General features: G+C 41.8%; 1 protein-coding gene across 1 annotated transcript; it reads right to left on the minus strand.

Moving 5' to 3' along the window:
* Positions 1-1,060: 1,060 nt before the first annotated feature.
* Positions 1,061-14,838, minus strand: LOC308514416 (uncharacterized protein). The gene is made up of 5 exons (XM_081084581.1): positions 14,743-14,838; positions 12,451-12,561; positions 11,565-11,777; positions 6,445-6,551; positions 1,061-1,263 (listed from the first exon to the last, which is right to left on the minus strand). The coding sequence occupies exons 1-5, from the start codon at positions 14,831-14,833 to the stop codon at positions 1,147-1,149; spliced, it is 639 nt and encodes a 212-aa protein (XP_080940707.1). The 5' UTR covers positions 14,834-14,838; the 3' UTR covers positions 1,061-1,146.

The following is a 14,838-nucleotide window of genomic DNA, read 5'->3' on the forward strand; positions in this document are numbered from 1 at the left end:
AATTTTAATGTTTTGAGACAAAAAAATCAAAATTTTCCCTTTGATTCTGAGATTGTGCATGGCTTCAACTGACAGAATGCTTTTTATATCCTGTGGTGTTATAATAAGCTATAAGTTTGCATTTACCTAGGATAAAAAATGTGGCATATCTACTTTGTTTCCACAAATATTAACTACTGGAGTCACCAGATTTTCCAATTATTTCATTTCCATTGAATATTGCCTACTTCACTGTTTCAGCACTTGAAACATTTATAAGGCTGCCAAACCTGTAACAAAATAAATAAATGAATAAAAATGAATTGTATGCTTCCTTTATCTTAAAAAAGGGACAATTACTTCATGAAGCAAATCTGTTATATCCAAAACTTATTTTTTTTTATTTTCTTATTAGATGACTGTATTTAATTTAAAAGAGAAAAAGTGACAATAGCTAGGGTGATTCTTTACCGCTGTGAGAATTCACAAGAGCCATCAACTGTCTAAAACCCTCAAGTTACCACTCGGCCTTCTGTTCCCAATGTCACCCAAGAGGTCATGAGTAATCTTGGCTTGTTCAGGACACCTCTGATTTTATGCCCAATGTCTTGATGTAACTATCTACAGTGCCTCCTTTCACACTCAAAAGTGTTCTGGTTTGGGCAATAAATCATAAGGTTACCTTCACTGTAAGTTTCTTAAAAATAGTTGCATAATCTTCCTTTAATAAAGCATGTAAGCTTATATTATTTACTTAAACAATATGCAAAGTAGAAACACAGCAGAATTTTCTTTGCTACAAAGGGACACAATATTGTGTATCACACAGGGTAATACCCTTGACTATAATTTGATTTTGCATTTATACTTTCCATTTCTTAGTGCCCTCTGAAAGCAAGGGACAGTACTATGAAAGAAAGGGTTAGGAAATGGAGCAGAACTTCTGAATTTCTAACCTCTGTGCTCTTAATTCCAAGGGTCTCCTTTTATTTAGAATATTTAGGTATTTTGCTAAAAAAAATGATTGCTTGGGGTACAGACACATGCTCTCATAATTTCTTGCCTTTTCTTTTTCATCTTTGATCATATATGGAGGATAACTGTCAGATAAATATATCCAAAATTAGCATACCAGACATTCCTTTATTATTGACAAAATAGAAGAGACTAACTCACAGGTAAAATGCAAAATTTTGAAACATTTTCTGTCGTCTTATTTTTCTTGGGTAATGTACAATTCAGTTGCATCCAGGAGACAGGTGATGGAAGACAGCTAATGAACAGCTATATACAAAAGAAACATCAGTTACTATTCCTTTGTCTCTCTGGGAGCTAATTCAAGTACAACAGAACCAAACTCATGTCATCAAAATTCCACTCAACAATCATTTAACTTCTTCTCGGTTCCTTGTCCCCTTTCCCTCAGTGAAACGTTAAAACCGTCTTTATTCTCAGGTTTCCTACTTAACACCATCACTCTTAACATTCAGCAAACAATAAGCAAAAACAGAGGTATCAGGTGAGCTATGGCCTAGTCCTCCAAATACCACCATCTCTACATCTGTAGAGATTCTAATTTTATTTTCGGCATCCACTGTGGAATGGGTTCCCATTCATTCAAGACTAACCTTTCCACTCTTTTCCAACTTACTACCTCCCTCTCTCCTACTCTTTTAATCTTTCCCTCTTCATTGGGCCCTATCCTGAAGTAAGTAAGTAATATCTTTAAAACTCTCCTGATGTCATGAATTTTCTTTTAGAGATATAAAAGGTAACATCTTCCATTACCCTCAAAGATTCTAAAGAGAAAACCTGGAGCTTAAGCTTTATTTTATTTCTTCTTCCTCATTTAGATTTTAAGCAATCTCTAACATTCTCCTTGAGCACTGTACTTCTCATTTTTTGTATATGAAATATCATAATTACAGTAAAATAACCATTTGCATTATTCTCGATTTGTTTTTATTCACCTTAGATCAAAGCTTCTGTAAGATGTATGAAGGAAGGGCTTATTATTATTACATCCCCAGAATTTAGTATATGTTGCCGACCTTAGTAGGCACAAGAAATATTTGAAAAATAATTAAATGTTACCCATAATTAACCCGCATGACTTCATTTATATTACTCTTGCCAGAGACATCTATTAATTGTTAACTAAGACTTTATTTTTTAGCTATACCTTAGGCTTTGAAAATAGGCAGACTAGAAGCTCGTGTTGCTCAGTGGCTAAGAGTTGACCTATAAACCAAGAGGTCAAGGTTTGATTCCCAGTCAGGGCACATGCTGAGTTTGCAGGTTTGATCCCCAGTAGGGGGCATCTAGGAGATAGCAGATAAATGATTTTCTCTCATCATTAATGTTTCAATCCCTCTCTCCCTCTCCCTTCTTCTCTGGAATGAATATATGTAAAAGAAAATAGGTAGACTAGGATTTGAGCCTGCATTCTGGTGCTTATTACTCATGTGACCTTAAGAAATTTACTTATTCTCTATGAACTTTAGTTTCCTGATCTGAAATTTAGGGATAAGGATACTTACATCTTAGACTGTCTTAAGGTCAAATAAAACATTACCTAGAAAGGTCTTTTTTAGTTTTAGTGGCTCATTATAGGCATGTAATATATAGTATTTGCCATCATTTGTGTATTATTTAACTTTTTTTGAAGTATTTCCACCGTTGATTAAATTGTTCTTTAAACTGTCCCCCATTTTTTTAATCATCAGCTCCCATTGGATCATGCCTTCTTTTTTCTCCCTATTTTTTTAATCGTTTATTCTTAAATGCTTGTACTGGTTTTCCTATTTTCCTGCCCCACATGTGGTATGGATATGTAGGATTCTATCCTGTGTGGCTTCTCCTTTTCTCAGTTCATTTTGGATGTTGTCACCCAGTCTATCGATTTTTTTATTAAACAAAATGTTCCTTACGAGGTTCAAATAACCCTTGATAATGGGGATCAGTACTTTATTCCTCTGGCATTCCCAATGAAAAGAACATGTTAATCGTTGGTAAATGTTTGGTAAGTAATTAATGTTTAGTAAAATTATGAGTAGATAATTTTTAAAAAATTCTCCATTACAGTCACCCTCCATTCACTTCCAAGCAAAATTACATTATATTCATGTGATTCTCACATAAATCTGACATATTAAAGTTTACACTCGATATCAGTTCCAAACATGAAAATACCACACATATACCAGATCATTGTTTTCTTATGTAAAAATTTGAGATTAAAAAAAACTTAAGACCTGGCCAGTACTGTTTAGTGGTTAGAGTGCCAGCCTATGCTCTGAAGGGTCATGGGTTTGATTCCCAGTCAAGGGCAGGTATCTGGGTTGCAGGTTGATCCCCACCCCGGTGTGGGCACGTGCAGGAGGCAACCAATTAATGCATTTCTCTCACATGGATGTTTCTCTCTCTCTCTCCCTCCTTTTCTCCTCTTTATTCCTTTCACCCTTTCTAAAAAATCAATGAAAAAATGTCCTCAGGTAAAGATTAACAAAACAAACAAACAAAAAAGAAGATAGAAAATTTAATATTATCATAGTCTGCTCCCTTTCCTTCATACCTCATATCTAATTAATTTTAGTCTAAAAACAATTTTATCTCTTAATTTTTCTTAATTTCTTAACAATTTATTAATTTTTCTCTGATTGAGGTGTTTCTCTTATTAATAAATTAAATTATTAAAAATAATATGTTAAAACAATGAAATGTCTCCCCTTTGATATTCTAAGGACAATCTTATAGAAAAAACAGCACAGTTTTTTAAAATCAAGCTATTGAAGAAACCTTGTACTTCAGCCAGGCTTAAAGTGTTCTCAAATGGATATACAAAATGGATAAGACATTTTTTATCTTTATGGAGCTGAAAGTCTAACAAAACAGACACATTTATGGCTAGTGACTAAAAAATAGTGATGTGGGAATATGAAAGAGAAGGCCACTAATTGAGCCTGCTGTGATGGAAGTAAATTTCCAAGGAAGCAACAAAGTTAAAATTTGAAAATAGAGTTGGGTTAATCAAATTCAAAAGGGACAAAATAAAGATTCAGTCAATGCCCTGGCCAATGTCGCTAAGTGGTTAGTGTGTCAGCCATGCACCAAAGGGTCTCTGGTTTGATTGCTGGTCAAGAGCATGTAACTGGGTTGCAAGTTAGAGCCCCATCCCTGGTCAGGGCATGTGCAGGAGGTAACCAACTAATGTTTCTCTCTCACATCAACATTTCTCTTCCTCTCTCTTTCATTCTCCCTCTCTCCCTTCCTCTCTGTTCCTTCCATTCTCTTTTAAAAGATATCAATGGAAAATATATCCTTGGGTAAGGATTAACAACAACAACAAAAATAATTATCTATCTATCTATATACAAAAGCCTAAGCAACCGGAACGACCGGAACGACCAGTCGCTATGACATTCACTGACCACGCTCAATGCAGGAGCTGCCCCCTGGTGGTCAGTGCTCTCCCACAGCCAACCTCCCTTGGCTGGCCAACCTCCCATGGTCCCTCCCCCTGGCCGGCCAACCTCTTTTGGTCTCTCCCCCAGGCCAGCAGACCCCAGGCTGGGACAAGGAACTAAGGGTGGGTGGCAGCTGATGCAGCCCCTTTCCCAGAGGGTCCAAGGGCTGGCTCCCTCCTTGGGGCCAGTGGCCAACCTCCTGTGCCCTGTCCCTCCCCCAAGCTGGCAGGCTCTAATCAGCCCGCCTCCTGCTCACTGCGGTGGTGGCGTGGCGGTGAGGGAAGGAGGAGAGGGGGAGGGGGGGAACCATGTGATGGCAAGGTGCCAACAATGGTGGTGGCAATGGCTGATGTCCATTCCTTCCATGCCTGGCCCCGCAACCATCGCCTCCTCTCCAGCCCTTCCCTGATTGGCCTGGCTAAGATCGGCCCTGATTGCCGGCCAGGCCTCGAGACCTCACCTGTGCACCAATTTCGTGCACCGGGCCTCTGGTTCAGGTAAGCCTATCCTATATAATAAAAGCCCAGCAACCAAAACAGCAGAATGAGCAGAATGACCAGAGACCAGAAGCACTGCGGCCCCTCACCTCGCCCTCCAGCGGAGACCCTCCACCCTGATTGGGGGCAGGACCAGCTGGCAAACCACCCATGGCCTTTCGCCCCAGCTGGCCCCAGGGGGGACCCTCACCTTGATTGGGGGTGTGGCCAGCCTGCAAACCCATCGTAGCCCCTTGCCCCAGCCATCCCTGCCCCCGAGTGGGGACCCCCACTCTGATCTAGGGCCCCCATCAGGGCAGGCTGGCAGCCCGCACCCAGATTGAACTGAGCTTCTATCCTATATAATAAAAGAGTTATATGAAAATTGACCCTAACGGTGGAACAACCAGATGACTGCTCGACCAGTCACTATGAGGTGCACTGACCACCTCTCGGTCCCTTTCACCAGCCAACAGACTTCAATCACCCAATGGCAAATGGCGAACCAGGAGTGGGTGGCAGAGGATGGGTTTGGCACCATTCCAAGGTTCCCACCCCACTAGTTGCCCCACACACAGAGGGCAACCCACGGTGGGGACAGGGCCAGCAAGCTGGCAGGAACGGCTGACCTCTCGGGCCCATCCCCCAGCCATCAGGCTCCGATTGCCCAATTGCAAACAGGGAACTGGGGGTGGGTGGCTGCTGGGGAAGATGGCGCTGATCACAGGTCAGGCCTAGGGACCATATCCATGCATACATTTTGCGTGTCGAGCCTCTAGTAAAATCATAAAGGGCAAAAATCACAGAGACATGAACTAAATTCAAGTTCATGCTGATAACAAGATCTGTTGGGCTGGAGCATGCTATATATTACAGCAAATTAAACGAGTGAGTGTGCTGGGATAGTAAGGGTTCTAGCATTCCATAGTTAGGAATTTGGTATTTTTTTGACACTCAAATATTAATAAAATAACAGCAAAGTAATGAGTATTGCAGTAACTTTATTGATTTATCAGTATTTTAACTGTAATAACACTAAGGGCTATAACATGTGAAAATAAGATAAATGATTTATGTGATTATACCAAATGGGTTAGTCAAGACTATAAATTTTCATCAGTTTACAATAGCACGAAGGAGGAAAGAGAATCCCATGATTTAAGTTGTATCAATAGTCCATTAACATATGCCTCACAACTGAAACTAAGTCCGTACACTCTGGTTCTATTAGAACCAATAATCACAGGGAATAAGAAATACCAAAGAAATACATATCCATAACTTACCTGCTATGATGTGTTTCATGGACTGGTAAGTCTAATAATTATATGTCCTTGCTATTTGAACCTGTGGTATAGGAATTCTCCAATGACTCCACTCAGAGGGAAGGGGCACACAGAAAGGGCATAAAAGCCATTCATTAGGAATAGCCAAGGATTAATATTGCCACTCAAATTCTTCTTACCTGTACCTTAACAATACCAGGAAATGTATACAGACATACCATAAATCATAACACAGACCTGAGTTCTATTGCCATTTTTCTCATTGTCACATATCAGGGAGGAGAAATTCTTCCCACTATCTCCGTACCATATGCGTGACTCTGAACATGAGCAAGATCTGAGGTCTGAAAATCAAATGAGAAAGTCTTTGAGGCCGGCACACACATATGCATAATATGTATTCACAGATATACAATCAATAAGCATACATATTGGAATTCCAACATCTTCACTATATATTGAAAGGTTAAAAGGTTACATATTGAATGAGGTGACTGCTTAAAATATGAAAGAAGAGAATGTGTCTGAAATGAGGTGGGATTTGAATCTGAAACAATCTGAGACAGAAAAAGAATCATAGATACATAGGAAGAAAAATGAAGAAGCACTCAGAGAAAACTTCAGTATGTTTGAATTGCTTCAACAGGACCTAGTCCATCTCTATTCTGTTAAATTTTCTACAGAAGCCTCATCACCTCACTGTTTTTAGTGATTTACCTGATCTACACTAATAAAAGAGAAACATGCAAATTGGTGTCACTCCACTAACCTTCCCATTGGCTAATCAGGGCAATATGCAAATTAACTACCAGCCAAGATGGCAGCCGGCAGCCAGGCAGCTTGAAGCGTACATGAGGCTTGCTTGCTTCAGTGACAGAGGACTCCAACATTCCCCGCCTGCCACTGCCGGCCTCTGAACTTGCAGTTTAAAACATTGTTACAAATATAGAAGCTAAACAAAACTCCAGAAACCTGCTTTCAGCCAGCTGGGATCTCAGAGCTGGAGTTGAAACAGTGTTTCAATTGTAGAACCCAAACAAACCAGATACCTGCTTTCAGCAGCCGAGGCCTAAGAGCTGTATCCAAGCCTCAGAGCTAAAGCTGGCCCAGAATAAAAAAGAAAAAAAGGAGTGGTTGGGAGCTTCAGTCACCCGTCAGCCTGAAAACAGCCCTCAGCCCCTCACCCAGACTGGCCAGGCACCCCAGTGGGGACCCCCACCCTGAAGGGTGTGTGACCATCTGTAAACAGCCATCATCCCCTCATCCAGGCTGGCCAGGCACCCCAGTGGGGACCCCCACCCTGATCCAGGTCACCCTTCAGGGCAAACCAGCCTGCCCCCACCCGTGCACCAGGCCTCTATCCTATATAGTAAAAGGGTAATATGCCTCCCAGCAATGGGATCAGCGGAGCTGCGAGGCCTCCTGGCACCGGGATCAGCGTGACAGGGGGCAGGGCCACAACCTCCCCATCTGCCCTGCTCTGTTTGTGACAGGGGAAGGCACCCTAACCCCCTGATCAGCCCTGTTCTGTGCCTGATAGGGGGGAGCTCCCCAACCCCCTGATCATCCTGCGACTCTGTGTGTGACAGGGTGCGGCACCCCAACCCCCTGCCCCATGGGCCCTGCTCTGTGTGTTACAGGGTAGAGCCATAACCTCCCCATCGGCCCTGCCCTGAGTGTGACAGTGGTGGCTCCCCAACCCCCTGATCCACCCTGCTCTGTGGGTGATAGAGAGCAGTGCCCCAACCGCGCCCCCCATGGGCCTTGTTCTGTGTGTGAAATGGGGTAGAGCCATAACCTACCCATCAGCCCTGCCCTGAGTGTGACAGGGTGCGGAGCCCCAACACCCTGCTCCGCCCTGCTCTGTGTGTGACAGGGGGTGGTGCCCCAACTCCCCTATCAGCCCTACTCTGTGAGTGACAGAGGGGAGCTCCTCAACCCCCTGATCGGTCCTGCTCTATGCGTGACAGGGGGGAGCTCCCCAACCCCCTGATGGACCCTGCTCTGTGAATGACAGGATACGGAGCCCCATCCCCTGATTGGCCCTGCTCTGTGCGTGAAAGGGGGTGACGCCGCAACCTCCCCATTGACCCTGCCTTGAGTGTGACTGGGGGCGACACCCCAACCCCCCAATCGGCCCTACCCTGAGAGTAACTGAGGGTGGCATTGCAACCTCCTGATCTGCCCTGCTCTGTGCATGACAGGGGGTGGCGCCCCAACTCCCCAATCAGCCCTGCTCTGAGCCCGACCAGGGCCTGCACCTAGGGACAGGGCCTGCCCTCTGCCACCCGGGAGCTGGCCTAAGCCAGCAGGTCGTTATCTCCCGAGGGGTCCCAGACTGCGAGAGGGCACAGGCCAGGCTGAGGGACCCCCCTGCCCCCCGAGTGCACAGATTTTTGTGCACCGGGCCTCTAGTATATATATAAAAAGCCAGTGACTGGAACATTGTAATGAACTGAACAACCAGTCGCTATGGCGCCCACTGCGGCTAGCAAACCAGCCCGATCAGGGGATGGAGCCAGCTGGCCAACCTCCCGTGGTCCTGTCCCCCAGCTGGCCCCACCTCTGATCAGCCTGCCCCACCCCAAGCGGCCTGCAGCCCCTCCTCATCCAGCCCCGCCCCTGACCACCCCCTCCCCCTACTCCAATAGGTGACAGGGCCGGCCAACCAACCTCCTGCAGCCCCTCCGCCCTGGCTGGCTGCATAACCTGGTGCACCCCCCCACCTCGATTGGCCCGCAGCCCCACCCCTCAGCTGCCCCCACCCTGATTGCCCCCCACTACCCCAACAGGGGGTGGGGCCAGCCAGCAAACCTCCTTTAGCCCCTCCCCTCACCTGGCCCCACCCTTGATTGGCCCTCCTATCCCAACAGACCCACAGCCTCTTCCCCAAGCCAGCTCTGCCTCCTAATGCCCCCTCCATCAGAGGCAGGGTTGGCCAGCCAACCACCCATAGTCCCTCCCCCAGGCTGCTGGCCCCCTATTAGCCTCCCCCAACACATTCTGGGGCAGGGCTGCCTGGCCCACTGTCCACAGCCACTCCCCAAAACTGGCCCATCCATGATCAGCCCCCACCACCCCAATCGACCTGTGGCACCTCCGCCCAACCAGCTCTTCCCCTGATCAGCCCCCCCACACACCAATCAGGGGTGGGGCAGGCCGACCAACCACCCACAGCCTCTCCCCATGGCTGGCCCCGCCCCCATTCGCCCCTCCACCCCAATAGGGGGAGGGGCCTTCTGGCCAATCTCCCAAGGCCCAGTCCCTCAGCCGGCCAGGCCCTAATCGCACCCCAAACGGGGTGGGCCGGCCAACCTCCCACTGTCTTCTCGCCCCGACAGGCCCCGCCCCAATCAGCCCTGATTGGTGCTGGGCCAGCCGGACCCACCTGTGCACAAATTCGTGTATTGGGCCTCTAGTGTTTCTATAAGAGCATGCTTTAAATTATACAATGTTTTTCTATTGTTTCCAGGTTAAAATCCAAACCCTCTCCATTATCTACAGGAACTCTAATGACAGTCCAGTTTTATTTCTTATTAATCTTAGTTTGAATACCTTGAACTTCTCCTGAGACTGTCATGCTATATTGCTCATCATTTTTATTTCAATATGCCTTCCCTTCCAGCACTGAATATTGTACCCTAACCCAGTCTGGACTCTTCCCTCCAACTATATTATTTCTTGCATTATATATTTATGTTTACATGCACTTATTACACTGGATTGTAATTATCTCTTTACTCATCTGTTTTTTCTATTATATCATTAGTTACTCAAGGCAAAGAATTACTAAACTGTTATACAGAAAACTTTATATTCTTAGAGTCTTCACCTAAGTGGTAGGCAATTTTTTTAAATAAAAGAAGGTAAGAAAGGAAGGACTGAAGAATGAAAAGGAGATAAATCAGTGAGAAGGCAAAGGGCTTTTAGCAGAGGAAAGTGCATGGTTCCTCTATGAAGAAATTGGATACTCTATCTAGCAAAGCCTAGGTTTCTGCTATGACTGTTAGTGCCACAGTTTATATCCAGCTTCATTTGAAAAAAAAGAAAAGTTGTCTGTTCATACATTCCAGTCCAGTCTTCCACCCTTAAAATATCCAGGTAGATTTTCCATCGCCAGAGAGATCTAACAGAAACCTACCTTCTTTTAACAGCGGTATAGTCAACACAAACCAGGATCCCTTTCTTTCTTACGTATGAAGAGAGAAGCAAGAATTATAAGGTATATTACAGCACCAGAACATGAGAGAGAATTACCATGATAAAAAAAAAAAAAGGAAAAGACAAAAGCAAATAACCCGTCTACCACCCAAAAAAAATTTTTTAGGAAAGACAAGAGTCATATTTTAAAATACTCCTCTGAGTAATATACTGAGATGACTTTAAAGGTAAGAACAGACTGCTAAAAAAAACAATTACAAATTCTCAAGAATCACGCAAGGTTTTATCAGGTTAAAAATATGATTGTGAAAATAATAATCAATATAAAGATTGAAAAAAAAGTTTAGACAATCTCCCATAGTAAAAAAAATAATACAGAAAAAGAAAGAGAAGACAATCTGCAAATCTTTAACATTTGAAGCAAAGAAGTCATGAAAAGAACCGAGGAAATGGGGTAGAAAGTATGAACTTACTAGTAATAGCACATATTTTCCCTAAATTTGAAAGCCATAAACTTTCATATTGAGAAGACCCACAGAGTACACACCAATAAATGATCAGAAAACACTCATCCCCAGAATATCTTAAAACTTCAGCTCCCCAAAACGAAGAAAACATTTTAAAAGCTAAAATCAGGTCATTTTTATAGAATGAAAATCACACTGGGAACAGACTTCGTATTAACAACATTGCTTGCTAGAGACAATGAAGCAACATTTTCAATATTCTTGAAGAAACTCCTTTTAACCTTTAAATTTATATGAAGCCATATGAGGACCTTCTCAGACATGCAAATATGCAGAAGATTTATTTCCTATATATCCAGGTAAAGTCCATTAAAATGGGAGCATAAATAAATCTGAGTGTAAAAAAAGGAAAAAGAAGAAAGAAGGGATTCAAGAAAACTAAACCTAACCCAAGAGAGATAGATGATTGATAGATGATGATAGGTAGATAGATAGATAGATAGAAATTAGCTTGATAAAAAATAATAGTTAAACAGCATATAAAGAAACTAAATGAAGAAAGAAAGAAAGTGTTTTTTTTTATAGAAGAATTTATAAATGGTTATTAGATTTCCATGATTTTTTAATTTCAAAAATATTTAAAGATTTTGAACACAGTGAAAAGGCTGGGGAAAATTAGACAACTCTGTTATTGATGAGACTATGAAACAGATAAATGATTTTACTCACCATTTTCCTTCTTCTTTACACCTTCATCATATTTTGAGGTAAATTTTTTCCATGATTTTAACGTATTTTCAAACATATTTTTGAAAGCAAAGTGCTCATTTGAGATATTTTTATACATATCCCTGTATAATATTATATTTCTCTCCAGCTGTTCTATTATGTTTTGTTGCCTGTCATAAGCTGTTCTGTTGCTGGAGAAGAGTTCATGGTAATCTATAATTCACAGCAAGAGGTTAATTAGATTTTCACACAAAGCCTTCCAATAAATTATATTAATATCATAATAGTTATTTAACAATTTAATGGAAAAATAGAATAATAGCTACATACATGTAGAACATCAACCTTTCATACTTTTAATATTAAAATTAATTGAGATAAAAATGACTTGTTACTCAATGCAGAACTAGTTCCTTATTAAAGGAAATGCCCAAATAAATTTAAATGCAAAACAAAAAGATCCATTTGAAGCAGAGATTTCAAAATAAAAGAGTGTAATTCAGTATTTAGTTTATAAAAATGCAAACCACACTTTTTAGATTAGGAGATATTATAATATATTGCCAAACCTATGTATTATGTATTTCAGGTTCTTGAATAGATATAACCATAATTTAAACCCCAGTCTCTGAATTGAAGAAAAAAATTAGAAAGACAGGGGTCATGCCTCTAAGATCTTCCAGAAGATTCAGAAAGCTTGGTAATTTATCTATTTTGTGTATCATTACAACATAATCCGGCTTTTCTTGATAGACTGATATTAGTTTACCTGGCAGTCTTTCAAATTATTAAAATCTTTCATTTTTCAAGTTTATATAACGTATCAGAGTAATGTAATGTTCCTGATAAAACCAAGGGACAGCCTCCGAGAAAAGTGGAAACTTACTCATTATGATCAGGGCTCCCAGTCCAGCCAGCACTACCAGGTTCAGCATTAGCAAAATGAAAGCAACAAGGCCCCACACTTTCAATGGAGCAGAATGTCCTCCGGGGAGGCCTGGATTCAGGAAAACGACATGGATTTTAGAAAGCAGACACAAAAGCTGCTAGTAACTTTGTGGGCCCTTAGAAACTGTTCATCACATTCAGCACTGAGGAAACAAAAGAAGCAACCTGATTCTCACTTAAGAACCCCCCAAAGCTTCATGAACTGGTGTGACCTGCTACTTTCCATGTAGAAATATGAGTGACCTGAAAACTGAAAATGTACCTAAAAGTCTATGTAAGATACAAGTAGACTCCCCTCACCCTGTATTTTCTCCCCCATTTCATAGAACTGCGTCACCTTCTCTCTTTTTTCTTTATTGTTTAAAGAATTACACATAGTATTGCATATGTCTCCCTTTTCCCCCACTGACCCCTCTCAGGCTACTCCCATCCCCTAGCACATGCCCTCACCCCGCTAGGGTCTGTGTCCATTGGCCATGCCCAGATGCATGCATACAAGTCCTTTTGAGTTACCTTCTCTCATTCATGCTCATAAAACACTGTCTGTAGCAGTGAATTGGAGGATTCATCTCCAGAGCCATTAACTGGCCAAGAGGGGAGGAGGGGTGGTAAACTACAAACACTGACAACGAGTTCTTCAGTGAAGGCTACAATTTAGCAAACCCATCTCATATACACTGGGGTCCCACAAATTTGATTTGGTATCACACTCTTAAATGTTTCTTATAAAGTTAAACATACCCCCAACCCAATCTAGAATTCTCCTGGGTTGGTATTTACCTAATGGAATTTCTTTAAAATGTCTACACAAAGACTTGCACATCAAAGAAGCTTTAGTCATACTAGACCCAAATTGGAAGCAACTAATAGATAAATATTGCGGTATATCTATGAGATGGACTACTACTCGGCAATGAAAAGAAATTTACTACTGATTTACACAACAAGGATGAATCTCAAAAGCATTATGCTTATGAAAGAAGACAATACTGAAGAGTATATGTTATTTGAAACCATTTATATAAAATTCTAGACCAGGCATGATAGTTCAGGATGATAGAAAGTAGGTCAGTGATTAGGATAACTTGGAAGGTACACAAGGTGTCTTTTTAAAAAATGTATTTTTTATTGATTTCAGAGAAGAAGAGAGAAGGACAGAGGGATAGAAACATTGATGAGAGAGAGACATCCATCAGCTGCTCCTGGATACCTCCTACTAGATAGAGATAGAGCCCACAACCCAGGAATGTTCCCTGACTGGGAATCAAACCATAACCTCCTGGTACATAGGTGGACACTCAACCACTAAGCCACACCAGCCTGGTACACAAGGAGTCTTTTGGGTGGTGGTATATAGGTATATGCTTGTTAAGTACAATGCATTTAAAGTGAGAATATTACTTTGTATTTAAATTACACTTCAATAAGGTTGACTTGAAAATAAAATTTTTAAAAATAATCAGAAAAGTAAGATTTTTCATTTATACACAAAATAGAGTGTTATAAAAAGAAGCCTGTGGAAAATAAGAATTTGTTTAAATAAAATGATACCAAAAACATTTTATTGATAGAAAAATTATAAGAGAGTTTAAGAAAATCACCCATGAATTGTAACAAAAGGATAAAATGATTTAAAAAGGGGAGGGAGGGAATAAGAAAATGAGATTTAATAATATGAAAATAAGAAAAATCCAGAAAAGGCTATGAAAACTCTGGGGTAGATGCAAAAATCATAAAAAAGAGATCGTTTCCCATAACTAAAGAACATTAGTTTATCCTCCTTACTTCGTTTCTTGACATTTTTTTATCTTTTATTTTTAAAAGTCATCTCTAGCAGGGCTGGGGTGGCTCAGCTGTTGAGCGTCGACCCAGAAACCAAAAGGTTGTTGGTTTGGTTCCCAGTCAGGGCATATGCTGGGGTTGCGAGCTCGAGCCCCAGTAGGGGGCGTGCAGGAAGCAGCTGATCAATGATGTTCCCCTCTCATCGATGTTTCTATCTATCTATCCCTCTTCCTTCCTCTCGCTCTAAAAATTAATAAAAACATATTTAAAAACAATAAAATAATCTCTAATTTTTATGCTCCAACATCTCCTCCTCCTCCCATCTACCCCTCCCCCCCACTTCAACGCCCCCAACACACACACACAGACACACACACACACACACACACACATATTCTTATTAATTATTTCTGGAGCCAGTGGGTCTATTTACTCAAATAGGTCTTACCTCTCACAGCTATGCTTTCTGGCAACTCAGCTGTGCTCTCAATGCTTGTTGGTCCATTTTCAGCTGCATTATTCAGCTCCAATTCTGGCATTTCAT

The sequence above is a fragment of the Myotis nattereri genome, assembly GCF_964212035.1.
Source record: "Myotis nattereri genome assembly, chromosome: 2".
Classification (NCBI taxonomy): domain Eukaryota; kingdom Metazoa; phylum Chordata; class Mammalia; order Chiroptera; family Vespertilionidae; genus Myotis; species Myotis nattereri.